The sequence below is a fragment of the Mus musculus genome, chromosome 1 (genome assembly GCF_000001635.26).
Source record: "Mus musculus strain C57BL/6J chromosome 1, GRCm38.p6 C57BL/6J".
NCBI classification, from domain to species: Eukaryota; Metazoa; Chordata; class Mammalia; order Rodentia; family Muridae; genus Mus; species Mus musculus.
In genome coordinates, this window is record NC_000067.6 from 46,090,966 (window position 1) to 46,116,515 (window position 25,550).

Genomic DNA, 25,550 nt, shown 5'->3' on the forward strand with positions numbered 1-25,550 from the left:
GTATTGCTGGATCCTCCGGTAGTACTATGTCCAGTTTTCTGAGGAACCGCCAGACTGATTTCCAGAGTGGTTGTACAAGCCTGCACTCCCACCAACAATGGAGGAGTGTTCCTCTTTCTCCACATCCACGCCAGCATCTGCTGTCACCTGAATTTTTGATCTTAGCCATTCTGACTGGTGTGAGGTGGAATCTCAGTGTTGTTTTGATTTGCATTTCCCTGATGATTAAGGATGTTGAACATTTTTTCAAGTGCTTCTCTGCCATTCGGTATTCCTCAGGTGAGAATTCTTTGTTCAGTTCTGAGCCCCATTTTTTAATGGGGTTATTTGATTTTCTGAAGTCCACCTTCTTGAGTTCTTTATATATGTTGGATATTAGTCCCCTATCTGATTTAGGATAGGTAAAGATCCTTTCCCAATCTGTTGGTGGTCTTTTTGTCTTATTGACGGTGTCTTTTGCCTTGCAGAAACTTTGGAGTTTCATTAGGTCCCATTTGTCAATTCTCGATCTTACAGCACAAGCCATTGCTGTTCTGTTCAGGAATTTTTCCCCTGTGCCCATATCTTCAAGGCTTTTCCCCACTTTCTCCTCTATAAGTTTCAGTGTCTCTGGTTTTATGTGAAGTTCCTTGATCCACTTAGATTTGACCTTAGTACAAGGAGATAAGTATGGATCGATTCGCATTCTTCTACATGATAACAACCAGTTGTGCCAGCACCAATTGTTGAAAATGCTGTCTTTCTTCCACTGGATGGTTTTAGCTCCCTTGTCGAAGATCAAGTGACCATAGGTGTGTGGGTTCATTTCTGGGTCTTCAATTCTATTCCATTGGTCTACTGGTCTGTCTCTATACCAGTACCATGCAGTTTTTATCACAGTTGCTCTGTAGTAAAGCTTTAGGTCAGGCATGGTGATTCCACCAGAGGTTCTTTTATCCTTGAGAAGACTTTTTGCTATCCTAGGTTTTTTGTTATTCCAGATGAATTTGCAAATTTCTCCTTCTAACTCGTTGAAGAATTGAGTTGGAATTTTGATGGGGATTGCATTGAATCTGTAGATTGCTTTTGGCAAGATAGCCATTTTTACAATGTTGATCCTGCCAATCCATGAGCATGGGAGATCCTTCCATCTTCTGAGATCTTCTTTAATTTCTTTCTTCAGAGACTTGAAGTTTTTATCATACAGATCTTTCACTTCCTTACTTAGAGTCATGCCAAGATATTTTATATTATTTGTGACTATTGAGAAGGGTGTTATTTCCCTAATTTCTTTCTCAGCCTGTTTATTCTTTGTATAGAGAAAGGCCATTGACTTGTTTGAGTTTATTTTATATCCAGCTACTTCACCGAAGCTGTTTATCAGGTTTAGGAGTTCTCTGGTAGAATTTTTAGGGTCACTTATATATACTATCATATCATCTGCAAAAAGTGATATTTTGACTTCCTCTTTTCCAATTTGTATCCCCTTGATCTCCTTTTGTTGTCGAATTGCTCTGGCTAATACTTCAAGTACTATGTTGAAAAGGTAGGGAGAAAGTGGGCAGCCTTGTCTAGTCCCTGATTTTAGTGGGATTGCTTCCAGCTTCTCTCCATTTACTTTGATGTTGGCTACTGGTTTGCTGTAGATTGCTTTTATCATGTTTAGATATGGGCCTTGAATTCCTGATCTTTCCAAGACTTTTATCATGAACGGGTGTTGGATTTTGTCAAATGCTTTTTCTGCATCTAACGAGATGATCATGTGGTTTTTGTCTTTGAGTTTGTTTATATAATGGATTACATTGATGGATTTCCGTATATTAAACTATCCCCGCATCCCTGGAATAAAACCTACTTGGTTAGGATGGACGATTGCTTTAATGTGTTCTTGGATTCGGTTAGCGAGAATTTTATTGAGGATTTTTGCATCGATATTCATAAGAGAAATTGGTCTGAAGTTCTCTATCTTTGTTGTGTCTTTCTGTGGTTTAGGTATCAGAGTAATAGTGGCTTCATAAAATGAGTTGGGTAGAGTACCTTCTACTTCTAATTATGACTTTCAACAGTACATGTGAGACTTAGAAATAATGCTTGCAAAACCACTAAGGGCTTGACTGGTGGTGAATAGCTCTTATAGTTTCTGGTGAGCAGAGTGTAGACTTGTGGGTCCATAGAGCTGAGGGGATGGGATGTTGACACTCTCTCAGAGAGTCCATAGTGGTTTCTACAAGCCTAGTGGTCTTCTTCCCTTCCAGCCTTAGTGACTACACCTTTCTAGGCATTATTCACACACAGGATGAAAAGTGGATGCTGGTGATGTTGGAAGGCTGGCAGGATGGGGTTTCTGCACTAAAAACAACCACAAATGCCACTTACTGAAGTCATGCATTTAGAGTGGTGCAATGTGAACCCCGACTTGATGATCTGAAAACACAGTATTATTTTTATTAGTTCCTTTATGGGCAAGCAACAGCATAATGAGATTACATTTGTGGTTAGAATAATCAATTCTTGTCTTCTTATTTACTTAATATTTTGAGGATCCCCCACTACTTTTGTATTCATATTCTTCTGTTTGGTAAAGATTTATTGATTATCTCTTAAATTAAATGGACTTTTCTTTTTTTTTTTTTCCATTTTTTATTAGGTATTTAACTCATTTACATTTCCAATGCTATACCAAAAGTCCCCCATATCCACCCACCCCCACTCCCCTGCCCACCCACTCCCCCTTTTTGGCCCTGGTATTCCCCTGTACTGGGGCATATAAAGTTTGCAAGTCCAATGGGCCTCTCTTTCCAGTGATGGCCGACTGGGCCATCTTTTGATATATATGCAGCTAGAGTCAAGAGCTCCGGGGTACTGGTTAGCTCATAATGTTGTTCCACCTATAGGGTTGCAGATCCCTTTAGCTCCTTGGCTACTTTCTCTAGCTCCTCCATTGGGAGCCCTATGATCCATCCATTAGCTGACTGTGAGCATCCACTTCTGTGTTTGCTGGGCCCCGGCATAGTCTCACAAGAGACAGCTACATCTGCGTCCTTTCAATAAAATCTTGCTAGTGTATGCAATGGTGTCAGCGTTTGGATGCTGATTATGGGGTGGATCCCTGGCTATGGCAGTCTCTACATGGTCCATCCTTTCATCTCAGCTCCAAACTCCGTCTCTGTAACTCCTTCCATGGGTGTTTTGTTCCCAAATCTAAGGAGGGGCATAGTGTCCACACTTCAGTCTTCATTCTCTTTGAGTTTCATGTGTTTAGCAAATTATATCTTATATCTTGGGTATCCTAGGTTTGGGGCTAATATCCACTTATCAGTGAATACATATTGTGTGAGTTTCTTTGTGAATGTGTTACCTCACTCAGGATGATGCCCTCCAGGTCCATCCATTTGGCTAGGAATTTCATAAATTCATTCTTTTTAATAGCTGAGTAGTACTCCATTGTGTAGATGTACCACATTTTCTGTATCCATTCCTCTGTTGAGGGGCATCTAGGTTCTTTCCAGCTTCTGGCTATTATAAATAAGGCTGCTATGAACATAGTGGAGCATGTGTCCTTCTTACCTGTTGGGGCATCTTCTGGATATATGCCCAGGAGAGGTATTGCTGGATCCTCCGGTAGTACTATGTCCAGTTTTCTGAGGAACCGCCAGACTGATTTCCAGAGTGGTTGTACAAGCCTGCACTCCCACCAACAATGGAGGAGTGTTCCTCTTTCTCCACATCCACGCCAGCATCTGCTGTCACCTGAATTTTTGATCTTAGCCATTCTGACTGGTGTGAGGTGGAATCTCAGTGTTGTTTTGATTTGCATTTCCCTGATGATTAAGGATGTTGAACATTTTTTCAAGTGCTTCTCTGCCATTCGGTATTCCTCAGGTGAGAATTCTTTGTTCAGTTCTGAGCCCCATTTTTTAATGGGGTTATTTGATTTTCTGAAGTCCACCTTCTTGAGTTCTTTATATATGTTGGATATTAGTCCCCTATCTGATTTAGGATAGGTAAAGATCCTTTCCCAATCTGTTGGTGGTCTTTTTGTCTTATTGACGGTGTCTTTTGCCTTGCAGAAACTTTGGAGTTTCATTAGGTCCCATTTGTCAATTCTCGATCTTACAGCACAAGCCATTGCTGTTCTGTTCAGGAATTTTTCCCCTGTGCCCATATCTTCAAGGCTTTTCCCCACTTTCTCCTCTATAAGTTTCAGTGTCTCTGGTTTTATGTGAAGTTCCTTGATCCACTTAGATTTGACCTTAGTACAAGGAGATAAGTATGGATCGATTCGCATTCTTCTACATGATAACAACCAGTTGTGCCAGCACCAATTGTTGAAAATGCTGTCTTTCTTCCACTGGATGGTTTTAGCTCCCTTGTCGAAGATCAAGTGACCATAGGTGTGTGGGTTCATTTCTGGGTCTTCAATTCTATTCCATTGGTCTACTGGTCTGTCTCTATACCAGTACCATGCAGTTTTTATCACAGTTGCTCTGTAGTAAAGCTTTAGGTCAGGCATGGTGATTCCACCAGAGGTTCTTTTATCCTTGAGAAGACTTTTTGCTATCCTAGGTTTTTTGTTATTCCAGATGAATTTGCAAATTTCTCCTTCTAACTCGTTGAAGAATTGAGTTGGAATTTTGATGGGGATTGCATTGAATCTGTAGATTGCTTTTGGCAAGATAGCCATTTTTACAATGTTGATCCTGCCAATCCATGAGCATGGGAGATCCTTCCATCTTCTGAGATCTTCTTTAATTTCTTTCTTCAGAGACTTGAAGTTTTTATCATACAGATCTTTCACTTCCTTACTTAGAGTCATGCCAAGATATTTTATATTATTTGTGACTATTGAGAAGGGTGTTATTTCCCTAATTTCTTTCTCAGCCTGTTTATTCTTTGTATAGAGAAAGGCCATTGACTTGTTTGAGTTTATTTTATATCCAGCTACTTCACCGAAGCTGTTTATCAGGTTTAGGAGTTCTCTGGTAGAATTTTTAGGGTCACTTATATATACTATCATATCATCTGCAAAAAGTGATATTTTGACTTCCTCTTTTCCAATTTGTATCCCCTTGATCTCCTTTTGTTGTCGAATTGCTCTGGCTAATACTTCAAGTACTATGTTGAAAAGGTAGGGAGAAAGTGGGCAGCCTTGTCTAGTCCCTGATTTTAGTGGGATTGCTTCCAGCTTCTCTCCATTTACTTTGATGTTGGCTACTGGTTTGCTGTAGATTGCTTTTATCATGTTTAGGTATGGGCCTTGAATTCCTGATCTTTCCAAGACTTTTATCATGAACGGGTGTTGGATTTTGTCAAATGCTTTTTCTGCATCTAACGAGATGATCATGTGGTTTTTGTCTTTGAGTTTGTTTATATAATGGATTACATTGATGGATTTCCGTATATTAAACTATCCCCGCATCCCTGGAATAAAACCTACTTGGTTAGGATGGACGATTGCTTTAATGTGTTCTTGGATTCGGTTAGCGAGAATTTTATTGAGGATTTTTGCATCGATATTCATAAGAGAAATTGGTCTGAAGTTCTCTATCTTTGTTGTGTCTTTCTGTGGTTTAGGTATCAGAGTAATAGTGGCTTCATAAAATGAGTTGGGTAGAGTACCTTCTACTTCTAATTATGACTTTCAACAGTACATGTGAGACTTAGAAATAATGCTTGCAAAACCACTAAGGGCTTGACTGGTGGTGAATAGCTCTTATAGTTTCTGGTGAGCAGAGTGTAGACTTGTGGGTCCATAGAGCTGAGGGGATGGGATGTTGACACTCTCTCAGAGAGTCCATAGTGGTTTCTACAAGCCTAGTGGTCTTCTTCCCTTCCAGCCTTAGTGACTACACCTTTCTAGGCATTATTCACACACAGGATGAAAAGTGGATGCTGGTGATGTTGGAAGGCTGGCAGGATGGGGTTTCTGCACTAAAAACAACCACAAATGCCACTTACTGAAGTCATGCATTTAGAGTGGTGCAATGTGAACCCCGACTTGATGATCTGAAAACACAGTATTATTTTTATTAGTTCCTTTATGGGCAAGCAACAGCATAATGAGATTACATTTGTGGTTAGAATAATCAATTCTTGTCTTCTTATTTACTTAATATTTTGAGGATCCCCCACTACTTTTGTATTCATATTCTTCTGTTTGGTAAAGATTTATTGATTATCTCTTAAATTAAATGGACTTTTCTTGCTTACTTTAAAACCACAACATGATGTTCATTGAATATTGGATTCTTGGAATTAGAAGAGACAAGTTGAGAGATCTATCCTGGGTTCCTACTTTAGTATGGTTTTTTAGAAACATTTTCAATAAATCTTCAGCATCTGCTACTCAATCAGTAAGGGGAACAGGTGTTTTTTATTCAGTACCACTGATTTGTATCAGTAGATGACACTGGGTTCTGGACCACAATACAGAAGTGAGACCTGGCCCAGCACAACCTGTCATTTGTGCTGGAGCTGTAAACTATGCCTTTCTGCACAGTAGAGCCCCAGGAAATGTCATCATGGTTCATATCTGGGACAGCTTTTGAACCGAATTACATCAATCACAGGAGTTTTATGCACATAAACTTAAAAAAGGCAAAGGAACAAATGAGTTTCTTTGTTGCTTGGAGTCAACGTGTATGTCCCTAGAGATCTGAGACAAGGTCTTCAGAGAGCGTGACTGTGTTTTCTGCAAAACAGCCCTTGAATTTCCTATCGTCATTTTATTTTAATCAGATTAATAAACAGCATATTTTAGGGATAATACAAGAATATGCTTTGCAACTTCAAAGTAGAGAGAAGTCAGTTTTTTAGTAGTGAAAGCAAATGAGCAAAGGCCACTGCAGGGGATGCTTCCCATGAAGCAGGTCTCAGAGAGCACATCCAGTCATCTCTGCACACATGGAGAGAAAGGGGCACGAAGCAAATATGTCCAACCGTTTATTTTTCTGGTGATTTAGTAGAGAATAGTCCTGATGTTTTTACACCCATGTTTTGTGTTTGAACTGCCTTTGTACCTTTCTGACTCATCTTTGTTTATCACTGTCTTAGGCAACAAGATGGTGATTTAGAGTCCGATGTCATTGATGAGAGCGGTATTCCAAAAGCAACCACTACTGCAAGAGAGAAAGACATCTCGGTAACAACTCACTTCTGTCAGTAAAACTACAAATAGAAGGAAGACCTCAAAATACTGCGTGTCCTTGAGATTATTCTGTCCTTTCTTGTGTATCTTTGTGAGTGCAGGAATGAACAGAGAGTTGCATCAGATTATTCTATTAGACAAGCATTTTCTCTCTTGCCACCTAAGGTCCCAGTTAAGCAATTCCAAACCTGCCTGATCCCTTCCTAAAGTTTGTCTCAGTCATATACATCCTTACCCAACATTATTCTTTTATGATAATTTTTCAGAGTTATGATAATTGATATTCTAAAAAGCACATTAACTTATTTTAGAAGCAATAATTCTGGTGTTTCAAACGAATAAACATTTTTTTTAAATGTATGCATTAAGAATTATAACATCATAGGCTAGAGAGATGGTTTAGAGAACTGGCTGTTGTACTGGACCTGGGTTTAATCCGATGCCCTCACATGGCACTTTATAACCATCTCCAATCTCATGGAGTCTAACACCCTTTTTTGGATTCTGTGGACAACATGCATGCATGTTGTGAACAGTCATACATGCAGACAAAACACCTAAACACATACAAATAAATAAAAGCATTGTGAATTTGAAAACATTTTGAACTTTAATTTTTGTCCCAAGTACTGTGTAAATAATTATGAAGAATGGAGAATTATCATATTTTAAAGTGAGAATTAACATGTATAATATTTATAATACAATAAAGGATAGAAATGGGCTATCTTAATCAGTGTTTTACTTCTGGGCCTGACATGGTTTTTGAAACCTCAAAGACCACATTAGTGACATACTTCCTCCAACAAGGCCACATCTCTTAATCAGTCCTTCTGAACAGTTCACCAACTAGGGACTAAACACACAAATATATGAGCCTATGCCTTTCCTATTCAAACCAGCACAATTCAGTTCTGTTGTATGCTTCTAGAGTTAGTGTAAAAGAATACTGACTTGAATGCAGCTTTTATGATTGACCTCTGATCATCAAACATAAAAATGCAGACCTAATAATATGTTCCAAAAGTTTACAAACATCAACCTGCAATTGAGCATGTACTCTATTCCATACCTCATCTATTTGATGATGTAACTTTGACGCTTATGGTATAGATGTGAACTAAGAAAAATTGCTTTGGCTTCCAGGAAATAGCATTTAAAAAACTTAAGAGATCTTAAATAATGCTTATGTGACTTTCACAAAAGTGCTTTGTATTATTTATAAATACTTTGTTCTCCCCAGATGCATTTTCCCCTGTGGTTTTGTGTTCTGACCCCACTCTCCTTTACTGCAGTACTAAATCTCTGCCTCCTCACTTATCACAGAGGTATTACTACTACATTCGCCATGGACTTGATACTGATCACGTGGCCCCAATGGAAGACTCTTGGTTGGAGCACGTATTACAATTGGTTCCGCAGCATCTGAAAATCCTGAATAATAGCATCATGGTCTTGTCCGATGAGATAAGAGAAGATTATCTTCTTAGTGTAAAGAAATCCATAGGTAAGTTGCTGTGTTTTCTACTTTGAGTATGTGTTGCCTTAAAGGCAAGTTTTGAGTTGAAAGTTAACACCTAATTTTGACACATTCCCTTGGCTGATTTTGCTCTTTCCCACCTCATTGCTGCATTAAGACCTCACCAACATTCTTTAATTTACTTAAGACTTCAGCCAACTTTCTTTAATTAGGTATAAATTATTTTTTACATCAACTTTGCTGTTTTTAAAGATATTGTGTCTCATTAAAGGATAACACCAAGGAAAGTAATAAAACATTATCTTTAGCTCTTTGAAACTTCTATTGTGTTTTAGTCAAGAGAAAGCATTAGGCACTTAGGAAGCCATCTCTTCCTGCAAGATTGTCCTTTATTTAAAACTTCCTTGGTATAGGTGGGATAGACAAGACAAGCCCATGTGTGTGTTTTTATCTGTGTGCTTGTGCATTTTATATGTGTATGGTGCATGCATATGTGTGAGCATGTGCATACTGTGTGTGTGTGTGTAGGTGAATAATTACCAAACATTTTAACCATTACCAACTATCATTAACATTATTCATTTGAAATTCAAATATAGTTCATGACATTTTTGCTCTAGACAAAAAAGTGGCCACCTATGGCTCAGAAGCCAGTCCTGACCACTGCCTATTCTGCAATTGAGGTTTCAATAGCACACAGACATTCTAATATTTTTTTAACACATTGTGTATGGCTGCTTTTGAGTTATAACATCAGAGCTGAGCAGCTGAACAGAGACCTTGTGGCTCCCAAAGCGGAATTATTTACCATATGGTCTTTTGTGTAAGAGGTTTGTTGAACCATGGTATGGACTTAACAGGTTGATTTCTAAGTACGAGTAGGTAATAAGAATATTTATTTATTTACATCCCAAACACTGCTCTTCCCCCTGTTCCTTCCATCTCAGATTCCTGCTTCCATCCCCCCTTCTCGTCTGAGAAGGTGCTCCCCTCCCCATCCCCCCATGTACTCCTTCCACCCTGGCACATCTCTGTCTCTGCCAGATTAGGCACATTCTCTTCCACTGAGGTCATACAAGGCAGTTGTGGAGAATGAGCCTGAGCTTCATGTCTGCTACATATGTGCTGGGGGCCTCATTCCAAGCCTGTGTGTGCTCTGTGGTTGCTGGCTCAGTCGCTGAGAGCTCCTAGAGGTGCAGGTTAGTTGACTCTGTTGGTCTTCCTGTTGGGCTTCCTCCCCCTTTAGGGCCTCCACTCCTTCCCCTACTCTTCCACAAGTGTCCCTGACTTCTGTTCAGTGTTTCACTGTGGGTATCTGCATGTGTTTCAGTCTTCTTCTGTTGGGTCCTCTCAGAGGACAGTTATGCTAAGCTCCTGTCTACAAGCATAACAGAGTATCATCAATATCAGGGATTAGTGCTTGCCTATGGGATGGGTTTTGAGTTGGGCTTGTTTTTGGTTGGCTTTTCCTTCAGTCTCTGCTCCATCCCTGCATTGTTCTTAGACAGGACAAATTTTTGGGTTGAAAGTTTTGTGGGTGGGTTAGTGTCCTTATCCCTCCAATGGGGTCCTCCCAAGCTACAAGAGGTGGCCTCTTCAAGTTGCATGTCTACCACTGTTAGGCATCTTGGCTAAGGTCACCTGCATAGACTCCTGGGAGTCTACCCTACCCTAGGTCTCTGGGACTTCCTTCAGATTCTGGACTCCACCACCCAGCTGCAGATTTCCATTCATTGTCCTGGCACTCTGGGCCTCTTTCTTGTCTCTCCCCACACCTTATTCTGCCTCCCCATTTCCCTCCCCACCCCTGACCTGTTCCCTCCTTCCCTCTGCCTATGACTATTTCATTTCCCCTTCTAAGTGCAATTCAAGCGTCCTCACTTGTGCCTTCCTCCTTGTTTAACTTTTTTGGGTCTATGGTCTGTATCATGGGTATTCTGTACTTTATGGCTAATTTCCACTTATCAGGACATATGATGTATGTCCTTTTAGGTCTGGGTTGCCTTACTCAGGATGATATTTTCTAGTTCCATCCATTTGCCTGCAAAATTCATGATATCTTTGCTTTTAATTGCTGAATAGTATTCCATTGCGTAAATTTTACATTTTCTGTAATCACTCTTTGGTTGAGGGACATGTGGGTTGTTTTCAGTTTCTGGCTATTATGAATAAAGCTGCTATGAACATAGTGGAGCACATGTCCTTGGGGTTCAGTGTGGCATCTTTCGGATATATGCCTAGAAGTGATATATTTGGGTCTTCAGGTAGAACTATTTCCAATTTTCTGAGAAACCACCAGATTGATTTCCAGAGTGGCTGTACAAATCCCATTGATGAAATCCCACCATCAGTGGAGGAGTGTTCCTCCTCCTCCACAGCATGGGCTGCCCCTTGAGTTTTTGATCTTATCCATTTCGATTGGTGTAAGGTGTTATCTCAGAGTTGTTTTGATTTTCCATTTCGCTGATGACTATGGGTATTTAGCATTTCTTTAAGTGCTTCTTGGGCATTTGAGATTCCTCTGCTGAGAATTCTTTGTTTAGCTCTGTACCTCATTTCTTAATTGGGTTATTTGTTTTGTTAGAGTTTAACTTCTTGAGTTCTTTATATATTTGGTTATTAGCCCTCTATCAGATATAGGGTTAGTGAAGATCTTTTCCCTATCTGGAGGTTGCTGTTTTGTTCTATTAATAGTGTCCTTTGCCTTAAAGGAGCTTTTCAGTTTCATGAGGTCCCATTTATCAATTATTGATCTTAGAGCCTGAGCCATTATTGTTTTGTTCAAGAAATTCTCTCCTGTAGCTAAGTGTTCAAGACAATTTCCCACTTTCTCTTCTATTAGATTCAGTCTATCCTGTTTTATGTTGATGTCCTTGATCCGCTTGGACTTGAGTTTTGTGCAGTGTGATAAATATGAATGTATTTGCATTCCTCTACATGCAGACATCCAGGTCTTTGATTCTATTCTATTGATCAACCTGTCTGTTTCTGTACCAGTACCATGCCTTTAAAAAAATCATTATTGCTCTGTAGTAGAGCTTGAGGTTTGGAATAGTGATTCTTCCAGAAGTGCTTTTATTTTTCAGGATTGTTTTGGCTATCCTGTGTTTTCTGTTTTTCCATATGAAATTGAAAATTGCTCTGTCAAGGTCTGTAAAAAATTGTGCTGGAATTTGGTGGGGATTGCATTGAGAATTGCTCTTTGAATGTCTGTAAAAAATTGTGTTGGAATATTGATGTGGATTGCACTGAATCTGTAGATAGACATTTTCACTATGTTAATCCTACTGGATCCATGAGCATGGGGGATCTTTCTAACTTCTGATAACTTCTTCAATATCTTTCTTCAGAGACTTGAAGTTCTTGTCATAAAGATCTTTTCCTTACTTGGTTAGAGTTGCACCAAGGTATTTTATGTTATTTGAGGCTACTGTGAAGGGTTTTGTTTCCCCAATTGCTTTCTCTGCCCATTTATCATTTGTATAAAGAAGGGCAATTTGCTCAAGTTGTTTATCAGCTGTAGTTCTCTGGTAGAATTTTGGGGATTGCTTATGTATATATACTATTATCTAATCCAAGAATTGTGATACCTTCCTTCTTCCTTTTCAGTTTGTATGCCCTTGATATCCTTTTTTTGTCTTTTTGCTTTAGCTAGAACTTCAAGTGTACATTAAATAGATAGGAAGAGAATGGTCAGCCTTGTCTTTTTGTTTTTTCAAAAAAATTTTTTATTAGATATTTTCTTCATTTACATTTCAAGTGCTATACCGAAAGTCCCCTATACCCTCCCCCCAACCTTTGCTCCGCAACCCACCCACTCCTGCTTCCTTGCCCTGGCATTCTCCTGTACTGGGGCATATAATCTTCACAAAACCAAGGGCCTCTCCTCCCATTGATGGCTGACTAGGACATCCTTTGCTACAGAGGGCAGCCTAGGCTTGTTCCTGATTTTTAATGGGATTTCTTCAAGTTTCTCTCCATTTAATTTAATGTTTACTATTGGCTTGCTTTATATATTTAGGCATGAACCTTGAATTCCTGATCTCTCCAAGACTTTTAACATGAAGAGCTGTTGAATTTTATCAAAAGCTTTTTTAAATATCTAATGAAATGATGATGTGATCTTTCTTCTTTCAGTTTGTTTATGTAGTGGATTATATTCATGAATTTTCATAAACTGAACCATCCCTTTATCCCTGGAATGAAGTCTACTTGATTGTAGTGAAAAATTTTTTCAATGTGTTTGTGAGAGTTTTATTGAGTATTGAGTAGTTTTGCATCAATATTCATAGATGAAATTGGTCTGAAGTTCTCTTTCTTTGTTGAGTCTTTGTGTGGCTTAGGTATCAGGATATTTTTGGCTTCATAGAATGAATTAGGTAGTTTTCCTTCTGTTTCCTTTTTTGTGGAATAGTTTGAGGAGTATTGATATTAGCTCTTCTTTGAATGTCTGGTAGAATTCTGCACTAAAACCATCTGACTTGGGGTTTTTTGGTTGGAAAGTTCTTAATGACTGCATCCATTTCCTTAGGAGTTATGGGACTGTTTAAATGGTTTACCTGATCTTGATTTAACTTTGGTTTGTGGTATCTGTCTAGGAAACCATTCATTTCTTTAAGATTTTCCACTTTTGTTGAGTATAGGTTTGTGAAGTAATGATTTTGTGAATTTCCTCAGTTTCTGTTTTTATCTATATCTTTTCTGATTTTGTTAATTTGGATACCGTCTCTGTATCTTTTAGTTAGTTTAGCTAAGGGTTTATCTATTCTATTGATTTTTTCAAAATCCAGCTCTTAGTTTTGTTGATTCTTTATATTGTTCTCTTTGTTTCTAATTGGATTGATTTCAGCCCTGAGTTTGGCTATTTCCTGTCCTCTACTCTTGAGTGGCTTTGCTTCTTTTTGTCCTAGAGCGTTCTTGTGTGCTGTTAAGTTGCTTGTATGAGCTCTCTCCAACTTAGTGATATGGATTTTCCTCTTAGCAGTACTTTCATCATTTACTGGAAGTCTGGGTATGTTGTGCCGTCATTTTCATTGAATTATAGAAGGACTTCAATTTCCTTCTTTATTTCTTACCTGTCGAAGTGATCATTGAGTAAAGAATTGTTCAGTTTCCACGAGTATGTGTGCTTTCTGTTGTTTAAGTACATCACTAATCTGTGATTATCTGATAGAATACAGTGGGTTATTTCAATCTTCTTGTACCTTTTGAGGCTTGTGCCTGATTGTGTGGTCCATTTTGGAGAAGGTTCTGTGAGGTGCTGAGAAGAAGGTATATTATTTTACTCATTATGTGAAAGATTCTGTAGATATCTATTAAATTCATTTGGTTTACAACATGTTAGTTTCATTGTTCTATTGTTCAATTTCTGTTTTAATGACCTGTCTGTTGGTCAAAGTAGGGAGTTGAAGTCTGTCACCATTATTGTATGGGATTCTATGTGTGATTTGCACTTTAATAATGTTTCTTTTACGAATATGGGTGCCTTTGCATTTGGGGCATAGGTCTTCATAATGGAGATGTTATCTTGGTGGATTTATCCTTCGATGAGTATGAAATGACCTTCCCCTTCTCTTCTTAACTTTCGGTAAAAAGTCTATTTCATTAGGTACTAGAATGGCTACTCTAACTTGTTTGCTTGGAAAATCTTTTCCCAGCCTTTTACTCTGAGGTAGTGGCTATCTTTTTGTCGGGGTGTGTTTCTTGTATGCAACAAAATGATGGATCCTGCTTATGTATCCAGTCTGTTAGCCTGTGATATTTTTGGCGATTTGAGTCCATTGATATTGAGAGATATTAATGATCAATGATTGTTAGTTCCTTTTATTTTGTTATTAGAGGTATTACTGTGTGTCTGTGGTTCTCTTCTTTTGGTTTTACTTGAGATGATTAATTGCTTGTGTTTTCTTGGGTGTACTTCTCGCCTTGTTTTAGAGTTTTCCTTCTAGTATTCTGTGTAGTGCTGGATTAGTAGAAAGGTATTGCTTAACCATGATTTTGTCATGGAATATTTTAGTTTCTCAATTTATAGTGATCAAGTGATTTGCTGTTTATAGTAAGTAGTCTAGGTTGACATCTGTGGTCTCATAGGGTTTGCAAGACATCTGTCCAGGAACTTCTGGCTTTTAGAGTCTCTGTTGAGAAGTCAGGTGTAATTCTGATAGGTCTGCCTTTACATGTTACTTGACTTTTTCCCTTGTAGCTTTTAATATTCTTTCTTTGTTCCGTGCATTTAGTATTTTGAGTATTGTATGGTGGTAAGATTTCCCTTTTCAGTCCAATCTATATGGTGTTTTGTAAGTTTCTTGTATGTTTATAGCTATTTCTTTCTTTAGGTTTGGGAAGTTTTACTGTATGATTTTTGTTGAGGATGTTTTCTAGCCCTTTGAACTGGGACTCTTTATCATTTTCTATTCCTTTTATTCTTAGGTTTGGTCTTTTCATAGTGACCCAAATTTCGTGGATGCTTTTGAGTTAGGAACTTTTTACAGTTGGCATTTTCTTTGATTGATCTGTCCATTCCTTCTATGGTTTCTTCTACACCTGAAATTTTCTCTTCTATCTCTCTTTACTCTGTTAGTAATGTTTTTATCTCTATTGTTCCTGTTCTCTTTCCTAGGTTTTCCAACTCCAGGTTTGCCTCCGTTTGTGTTTTCTTCACTGCTTCTATTTCAATTTTTAGTTCTTGGACCACTTTATTCATTTCCTGTTTGTTTGATTGTTCCCCCCCACCACCCCTGTATTTCTTTAAGGGACTTATTTGTTCACTCTTTAAGGACTTCTACCTGTTTGATTGTGTTTTGCTGTATTACTTTAAGGGAATTATCTATATCCTTCTTAAAGACCTCTGTCATCTTCATGAGATGGGATTTAAGGTCACAGCCCTGCTGCTCTTCAGGTGTGTTAAGATATCCATGGCTTGCTGTAGTAGAAGAGCTGGGATTTCTGATGGTGCCATGCTGTATTGGCTTCTGTTGATTATATTTTTGTGCTTTCCTTCACCATCTGGTTGTTTCTGGTGCTGGCTGTCCTGGGTGTGCCAGGTTAAAGCAGATCTCCTAGGAGGTAGGCAGAGCTGTGGGGTGAGGCATGGTGTGCTGATTCACAACTGTTGCCAGTATATGTGCAGACCAGAAGCAATAATAATTTTTAAAATAGTCATTTCTGGCCCAATCTAGACTAAAGTCCCTGAAGCTACTTAGAATATGTATCCTCCTCCTCCTCCTCCTCTTCCTTCTTCTTCCTCCTCCTCCTCCTCCTCCTACTCCTCCTTCTCCTCCTCCTTCTCCTCTTCCTTTTTTTTTTTCCCCAGACAGGGTTTATCTGTATATCTCTGGTTGTCCTAGAACTCACTCTGTAGACCAGGCTGACCTCGAACTCAGAAATCTGCCTTCCTCTGCCTCCCAAATGCTGGGATTAAAGGCATGAGCCACCACTGCCTGGCTTAGAATATGTACTTTTAAGAAAGGGTTTCTAGTTGTTTGTGTTAGTTGTGTTAGAGCATTCATGATGAGTGCCCCACTAAAGGCTGGTGAAATCAGAATGCATTGAGTGATTTAGCCTTCCAGAGAACAGGCAGTTAAAGTATCAAAGAAAACACCAAATGCAGTGAAGAGGAGACCAAAGGAAGAGAAACTCATCTTGACTTAGGGTGCACTCTAGAACCTTCTTAACTAACTCTGCAGTTGTAGCATGGGAGGTGGGAGTGAAACAGGGTCTCCCTAAGTAGCCAAGACTGATCTTAACTTGCTATCTAGCTTAGTGTGGTTTTGAACTTGTGATCCTCTGGCCTCTGCCTACCTTAATCCTTTGAATCCAAGTGTATAACATTCCCAACTCCTGAATGGAGTCTTGGAACTTGAGAAATGTCTGCTAGCTAATATGTTTAGTCCAGGCAATGACACAAGCAACGGCAGACAAAGGCTGTTCTAGACTTGAGAGCCACTATGATGGCCAAAGCCTAAGGTGCATTTGGGGAAAGGGAAAGTATCTGAAAAGGGCTTGAGTGCCTCTTTTTAAAGCATTTGAATGTAACAGGAAAGTCTGAAGAATTTTAAGCAGGGGGCAGCAGCACATTTTTGCATTGTAGAAAGTGCATCTTGAAAGACAGGCAGGAAAATGGAGCTGCTTGTGATTGAAGACACAGCAGACAGGAGCAGAGGGAGCTTGCTCTGCTGATTTTATAATGCCTGTGTGACACTCTTCTGCAATTTCAAATGCAAAAAGGCAATGTGTGCTTTTCCAAGGGAAGAAATTCTCCTCTTTTTGCTGACCTATAATTCAACAAGAGTGCTTTATATTATAAAGCATATATTATATATATGACCTATAATTCAACAAGAGTGCAATATTATAAAGGAAATTATAATATTAAAGTCAGTTATCACTTCCAAATGAAGCAATAGGAACACATTGTTAAGAAAGAGAGAAATCTGGATATAGTACTACCGGAGGATCCAGCAATACCTCTCCTGGGCATATATCCAGAAGATGCCCCAACTGGTAAGAAGGACACATGCTCCACTATGTTCATAGCAGCCTTATTTATAATAGCCAGAAGCTGGAAGGAACCCAGATGCCCCTCAACAGAGGAATGGATACAGAAAATGTGGTACATCTACACAATGGAGTACTACTCAGCTATTAAAAAGAATGAATTTATGAAATTCCTAGCCAAATGGATGGACCTGGAGAGCATCATCCTGAGTGAGGTAACACATTCACAAAGGAACTCACACAATATATACTCACTGATAAGTGGATATTAGCCCAAAACCTAGGATATCTAAGATATAAGATACAATTTCCTAAACACATGAAACTCAAGAAAAATGAAGACTGAAGTGTGGACACTATGCCCCTCCTTAGAAGTGGGAACAAAACACCCTTGGAAGGAGGTACAGAGACAAAGTTTGGAGCTGAGATAAAAAGATGGACCATGTAGAGACTGCCATATCCGGGGATCCATCCCATAATCAGCTTCCAAATGCTGACACCATTGCATACACTAGCAAGATTATGCTGAAAGGACCCTGATATAGCTGTCTCTTGTCAGAGTATGCCTGGGCCTAGCAAACATAGAAGTGGATGCTCACAGTCGGCTATTGGATGGATCACATGGCCCCCAATGAAGGAGCTAGAGAAAGTACCCAAGAAGCTAAAGGGATCTGCAACCCTATAGGTGGAACAACATTATGAACTAACCAGTACCCCGGAGCTCTTGACTCTAGCTGCATATGTATCAAAAGATGGCCTAGGCGGCCATCACTGGAAAGAGAGGCCCATTGGACACGCAAACTTTATATGCCCCAGTACAGGGGAACACCAGGGCCAAAAAAGGGGAGTGGGTGGGTAGGGGAGTGGGGGTGGGTGGCTATGGGGGACTTTTGGTATAGCATTGGAAATGTAAATGAGCTAAATACCTAATAAAAAATGGAAAAAAAAGAGAAGTGAATGCTACTACAAAAAAAAAAAAAAAAAAAAAAAAAAAAAAAAAAAAAAGAAAGAGAACACAGACACGGACTTGACTGATTTTTTTTTTCCCTTACAAAATTTTCTCATAAATGTACAAATTTCTTTTAATTACAAAACTAACATAGTTTAAGTGATTAATTTTAATAGAATTATTTTTCTCAGAAATATGCTGTAATTAATTTAAGGTTATTTATCCCAACTTTTCAATTTTTTTCTTAGTTGACTTTGTTTTAAAAGATCCCAGAAAAAAAGACGATGATGGCAAGATAACTGAACTCCCACCTCACCGTGCTGAGTAAGTGAGCATGTGTACTAATGGCATTCACTCTTTATGACCAATGATATATAACTACTGCCAGATTTAAAAAAGATCCCCTCATGTTTGCATTTCCTCATATGTTCATGTATTTCTCATATATGTGTTTTGATTTATATATTTCTATATTACATATTTATAAATATATTACCTATATTTTTATTTATTTTATTTAAATATATATTTCCTCATAAATGCATAAATTGCTCTTTATTACAGAACTAACAGAGTTTAAGTGATTAATTTTGAAGGAATTACTTTTCTCATATATATATAAGTATATACACACACACTTACACATGGTATATATAGAGTTTTCTCATAAGTGAATCTGAGAGTCCCTGTCTCAAAACAAAACTATACCAACTAACCAAACAACCAAATTAAAAATCTTGTTTTGAGCCAGGCAGTGGTGGCATACACCTTTAGTCATGGGACTCAGGAGGCAGAGGCAGGCAGATCTCTGTGAGTTCAAGACTAGCTTGGTCTACAGAGCAAGTTCCAGGAAAGTTGGGGCTACACAGAGAAACCCTGTCTCAGGAAAACACCAAAAGTCAAACAAACAAAAACTTACTCAACAAATGCACAAGACGCAACTCTTGTGGAAATGATTTGCTATGGCCTTGTATCTCCTTAGCATGTAGATCAGGCTTCAGATAGTGAAATATGAACATTTGGTGACAGTTTGTAAAAAATAAATATTTCCGCAACATTGAAAAAGACCAAATATATCCATAGAATATTTCAATTTATTTATGGACTCAGAACATATGGTAAAACACAGCACTTATTGTACGTTTTCCTTAAAAAGTAGTATTTAGGAATACAGCACTTAAATATTTGAAAAGTAAAACATAGATTAAAATAATTTTAATTTCTTGACAATAGCACAGGCTTTATATGGTAAAATTCCTAGTTAAGCATGAGACGCTGTCATCATGCTGAGGCTGGGCTGCTTATGGAGTAGAGATGGAAGCAGGGAAAGCGATAGAAACATTTCCTTCTGTTTAACTGAGGTCTGCTGTTCTGAGAGCTGATACCATGGAAAGGGAAAAAACTTAGGATGGGCAAACTGTAACTGTCAATAGAGGAGGAAAGTGAAAAAAAAGTAATATATATATATATATATATATATATATATATATATATATATATATATATGTATGTGTGTGTGTGTATGTATTCTATACACACACAGACACACACACACACACACACACACACACACACACACACACGCACGCATGCAAGCACCCCCCACACACACACGCGCGCGCGTGTGTGTGTGTGTGTGTGTGTGTGTGTGTGTGTGTGTATCATGTCCTTCAATTTGGTGTGGAGGTGCATTAGGAAGAGAGTGAGAAAGCCAGAGTTCCTGAGGCAGCACATGGAAAAAGAGGCAGACCCTGGAAAATGTCAGGGCAGCTTTAGGGATTCTGCTAAGGTAAAAACTACGAGAAGGAAAATATACTACCTCATTGTCTTAGGGTTGCCTTTGCTGTGAAGAGACATCATGACCAAGACATACCTTATAAAGGCAACATTTAATTGGGGCTGGCTTATGGGTTCAGAGGTTCAGAGTCCATTATCATCATGGTGGAAGCATGGCAGTGCCCAGACAGGCATGGTGAAGGACAACCTGAGAGTTCTACATATCCATCCAAAGAAAACTAGGAGCAGACTGTTTCTAGGCGGCTAGGAAAAAAGGTCTCAACGTCCGTGTCCACAATGACACACTTACTCCAAAAGGGCTACACTTAGTCCAACAAGGCCATACTTCCCAATAGTGCCACTCCCTGGGCCAAGCATTTTCAAACCACCGTACTCACCAAAGGGCTAATTACTTTCCCCCCTTTTTAGTATGGTTTAAGGTGAGCCTGCCTTCCTAGAGGAAATTCCACTTTCTTGTGGAGTGGTTCTTTGGTGGAGTGATTGACTGTCCAATTGTGGCTCAGTCTGAACTCAATCACCCATAGTATGTTGTTGTCAGATTAAGGAAATAAACAAACACATTTCTCCTTAGTCTCATTTAATCAAGAGGGAGCCCAGATTTGAATTTTCTATTCTACTCTTCCTTTGTATTTTTTTCTGTTGTTGTTGTTCTGTCTTTCTACTATATGAGTGTGAACCTGTGTCTGTCTGAATATTGTCTTATGATTCTGAGTGTCCCTGTCTCTTTGTCTCTGTGTGTATCCCTGTGAGCTTGTCCCTAATAAAGGGCTTCCTGAATGTTGTCTTGTGAATCTCTCTCCCTCTCCATCCCCTCTCTCATTGCTGTGTGTGTCCCAAATAAAGGGCTTTTTCCCTTTTCTTTTATTAAACCATACAGAAACCATCTCATGGGGAAAGAATGAGGGATATTTACAGGAACCTTTGTAAGGCTACTTTTTCCTCCTATTTTTACTAAATTATCATCATAATGCAAATACAAGCATGTGCATTACTCCCAGAAGAGTATGTGATTTAAGATTACATCTATGTATTAATTTAGATTGTAAAAGTTAATTACATAAGAAATCTAAGGTTTGTTTTTACATTGTGTACTTAAAAGCATTTTAAACAAATAGATTGAGCACACAGTAGGATAGCAGTCTTAAATTTAAGTGACCTTAAGGTGCATTATTATTAAGGTGCATTATTATTTCTGACTGTGAGGCCCCGCAAATGTAAGAGTTTTTGTTTTGTTTTGTTGTTTTTTTTCTTAGTCAAAATGTGTTGCCACACAACTGAATTGACCCATTTATGCTTTTGTAACTTGGTTGTCAGCTTGGCATACTCACCCAGAGAAGTGACCCCACCTAACAGGCAGTACAGAGCCCTGTCAAGGCCACTGTACTATTCTCCCATTTGAATAGGTGGTCATAAACTCATTGAGGAACCAGATGAAGGATCACACACTGCCTCAAGTTTTTAGCATTTCTCACCTCTAACCATGGACTTTATTTATTTATTTATTTATTTATTTATTTATTCAATTTATTTATTTATTTAATTTATTTATTTATGTTTAAGGCCAAAGACTATAATAAAATCCAGTCATTAAACTGCCTGTCTCATTTCTGTCTCCTGTCCTCATCTTCTTTCTGCTCCAGAGGTAACACTAACTGCCAGTTAGGGAGCTGGACAATGGAATCTGATTTCTCTTTGTTACGTGGGGTCATCATGTGTGGCACTTGGGCTACCAGTGGGCCTATCTAGGAGACTTGGGTATTATATTAGTGGTTATATTTATGCAACAACCAGATGTAGGGGAAAGAGGAAGTCTTGACTGCCTAAATCAAGTGTTAAATAAAATTGATGATAAAATTATGGCCATAAAGTGAACATATTCAAGTATACAGAAGCTTGAAAATACTATAAATCAAACATGAATTTGATATATCTGACCATGGAGTACCACAGCTTAGTGGCACAGTGTGCTACAGATTAATTCATGGGTATCTTGCCAACTGCACAGTGGGCTACCCCACAGTGCACTGCCTAGCATCTTCAAAGCCAGCTCAGGATAAAATCAAAATCCAAATGTGTTGCTTTTCTAGGATCATAGAGCCAGAAATCTCAGAAGTCCTAATAAAGATATACCACAGAGGATATCTTACATATTTGAAAACATGTAAATATATTTGAAAATATGTTTTCAAATAAGAATGGTTTTGTGTGTTTGTGTGTGTGCACACGCTTGCACTGCGTGATTTGTAAATGATTTGGCTTTAACTGTCAATTTGAAAATTTAGAATCACCAAGATGAGAGTTCTAATAAAGAACTATCTATATAAGGTTGTATTATAAGTATATCAGTGGAGAATTGTCTTGGTTGTTCATGTATAGAAGAAAACTTAGCCCATTTTTGGTGACACCATTCTCTACATTGGGTTCTAAACTATTCAGCATGCATATATTAGCTCTTTGCTCTTGACTGTATATGATGAAATAGCTGTTCTGAGCTTTTTCCTTTGTGACTTTTCTTCTACAGTGGGCTACAATTTGGAATTATAAACTGAAAACTTCTCTTTCCCTTACATTGCCTTTTGTCAGAGTATTATATCAAAGCAACTGAAGTGAAGCTGTAGCCTCCATTTAGAAAAGCTAGCTTGCCATTGTTTGCAGTTTATCATTGTACATTATTTACACATTCAAAGGTATTTAGAGACAAGAATGCCTTGTTTTTAAATATGTTAAACGTCATGATTATTGTCAAGATTAAGTTAAGCTAACCACAGAGTATATATTGTAGAATATAATTACATATTTTGCAATTTCTACTACTTTTTTTCATTCATTAATTTATTAACTTTACATCCTGATCACAGCCCCACCCCCATATCCTCCCCTGAGGCACATCTCTGCAAGGCTAGGTGCATTCTCTCCCACTGAGGCCAGACAAAGCAAACCAGTTAGGGGAATGGGATCCATAGGCAGGCGACAGATTCAGAGACAGCCCCTGCTACAGTTGTTGGGGGACCTACATGAAGACCAAGCTGCATATCTGGTATATATGTGTAGGGGCATATTTTGTAATTTCATATATTTTTGGTTGTGAGCCTAGCCTTTAATGGTTGATCCATCTCTCCAGCCCTGTAATTTCTTGTCTTTTTTTTGAATTTTTATTAGGTATTTACTTCATTTACATTTCCAATGCTATCCCAAAAGTCTCGCATACCCTCCCTCCCACTCCCCTACCCACCCACTTCTTGGCCCTGGCGTTCCCCTGTACTGAGGCATATACAGTTTGCAAGACCAATGGGCCTCTCTTTCCAATGATGGCCAACTAGGCCATCCTCTGATACATATGCAGCTAGAGACATGAGCTCTGGGAGGTACTGGTTATTTCATATTGTTGTTCCACCTATAGGGTTGCAGACCCCTTTAGCTCCTTGTGTACTTTCTCTAGCTCCTCCTTTGGTGGCCCTACGATCCATCAATAGCTGGCTGTGAGCATCCACTTCAGTGTTTGTTAGGCCACGGCATAGTCTCACAAGAGACAGCCATACCTGGGTCCTTTCAGCAAAATCTTGGTAGTGTATGCAATGGTGTCAGTGTTTGGAGGCTGATTATGGGATGGATCCCTGGGTATGGCAGTCTCTTGATGGTCCATCTTTTTGTCTCAGCTCCAAACTTTGTCTCTGTAACTCCTTCCATGGGTGATTTGTTCCCAATTCTAAGAAGGGTCAAAGGGTCCACACTTTGGTCTTCGTTCTTCTTGAGTTTCATGTGTTTTGCAGATTATATCTTGTATCTTGAGTATCCTAAGTTTCTGGGCTAATATCCACTTATCAGTGAGTACATATCATGTGAGTTCTTTTGTGATTGAGTTGCCTGACTCAGAATGATGTCCTCCAGGTCCATCCATTTGCCTAGGAATTTTATAAATTCATTCTTTTTAATAGCTGAGTAGTACTCCATTGTGTAAATGTACCACATTTTCTGTATCCATTCCTCTGTTGAGGGACATCTGGGTTCTTTCCAGCTTCTGGCTATCATAAATAAGGCTGCTATGAACATAGTAGAGCATGTGTCCTTCTTACCAGTTGGAACATCTTCAGGATATATACCCAGGAGAGGTATTGAGGCATCCTCCGGTAGTACTATGTCCAATTTTCTGAGGAACTGCCAGACTGATTTCCAGAGTGGTTGTACAAACTTGCAATCCCACCAACAATGGAGGAGTGTTCCTCTTTCTCCACATCCTCGCCAGAATCTGTTGTCACCTGAGTTTTTGATCTTAGCCATTCTGACTGGTGTGAGGTGGAAACTCAGGGTTGTTTTGATTTGCATTTCCCTGATGATTAAGGATGCTAAACAATTTTTCAGGTGCTTCTCAGCCATTCGGTATTCTTCAGGTGAGAATTCTTTGTTTAGCTCTGAGCCCCATTTTTTAATGGGGTTAGTTGATTTTCTGGAGTACACCTTCTTAAGTTCTTTATATATATTAGATATTAGTCCCCTATCTGATTTAGGACAGGTAAAGATCCTTTCCCCATCTGTTGGTGGCCTTTTTGTCTTATTGACGGTGTCTTTTGCCTTACATGAGGTCCCATTTGTAGATTCTCGATCTTATGGCACAAGCCATTGCTGTTCTATTCAGGAATTTTCCCCCTGTGCCCATATCTTCGAGGCTTTTCCCCACTTTCTCCTCTATAAGTTTCACTGTCTCTGGTTTTATGTGGAATTCCTTGATCCACTTAGATTTGATCTTAGTACAAGGAGATAGGAATGGATCAATTCGCATTCTTCTACATGTTAACCGCCAGTTGAGCCAGCACCATTTGTTGAAAATGCTGTCTTTTTTTCACTGGATATTTTTAGCTCCCTTGTCAAAGATCAAGTGACCATAAATATGTGGGTTCATTTCTGGGTCTTCAATTCTATTCCATTGGTCTACTTGTCTGTATACCAGTACCATGCAGTTTTTATCACAATTGCTCTGTAGTACAGCTTTAGGTCGTCCAGCCCTGTAATTTCTAAGAGATGATATTAGAACAAAAATGATTATTACTTAAAATATATCTCTATTATAAAAAATACTTCTTGTAGGGCTTAGGACTAGACACAGGACCTTGGGTGATCTAGGCAAGTGCTCTACTACTGAGCCAAATGCCCAAACCAATGCTGCTTTTGATTTTTAGGGAAGATAACTCAGTTTTCCTTCTTTCTCTCTCTCTTTCTTTCTTTCTTTCTTTCTTTCTTTCTTTCTTTCTTTCTTTCTTTCTTTCTTTCTCTTTCTTTCTTCCTTCCTTTCTTTTCTTTTCTTTTCTTTTCTTTTCTTTTCTTTTCTTTTCTTTTCTTTTCTTTTCTTTTTTTTTTCAGAATGGAAGTCTTGCCAAAGCCATGGAGGAGGTCTTTTCTATCTGCATGCAGTTACATTAGGGATCACTTGAATGCAATGAACCCTATGATGCTGGCTGTGCTGGATCTGTGGCATAGCACTTTTAAGTGAGTATTTCTGGGCTTTTTGAAACTAAGAAAAGTTTATTTGTTTAATGTCTGTGAGTGCTTTGACTACAGGTATGTGTGTATACTATATGCTGGGTACCTGGGGAGGTCACTGGATTTCCCCAGGTCTGGAGTTAGGGTTGACTGTAAGCCTGCAGTGTTAGTTCTAGGAGATGACCTGGGTTTGTGCAATAATAGGTGCTTTTAACCAATAAGCCATC

General features: G+C 38.8%; 1 protein-coding gene across 26 annotated transcripts in view; it reads left to right on the forward strand.

The window, feature by feature from the left end:
- Positions 1-25,550, forward strand: part of Dnah7b (dynein, axonemal, heavy chain 7B) — a 307,481-nt gene that overhangs the window by 24,895 nt on the left and 257,036 nt on the right. For 23 of the 26 annotated variants that reach the window (XR_003954985.1, XR_003954980.1, XR_373250.4 and 20 more), the window contains 4 exons: positions 7,033-7,120; positions 8,453-8,633; positions 18,300-18,375; positions 25,204-25,329. Coding sequence is in view for 23 of the 26 variants with exons in the window: in XM_011238490.3 (XP_011236792.1) it covers positions 7,033-7,120; positions 8,453-8,633; positions 18,300-18,375; positions 25,204-25,329 (471 nt within the window). In the remaining 3 variants the exon portion in view is untranslated. Of the gene's footprint in view, positions 1-7,032; positions 7,121-8,452; positions 8,634-9,580; positions 9,806-17,300; positions 17,318-18,299; positions 18,376-25,203; positions 25,330-25,550 lie in introns of those variants that run through there. The other 3 variants (XM_011238491.3, XM_011238492.3, XM_006495923.1) reach the window with 3 other exon arrangements.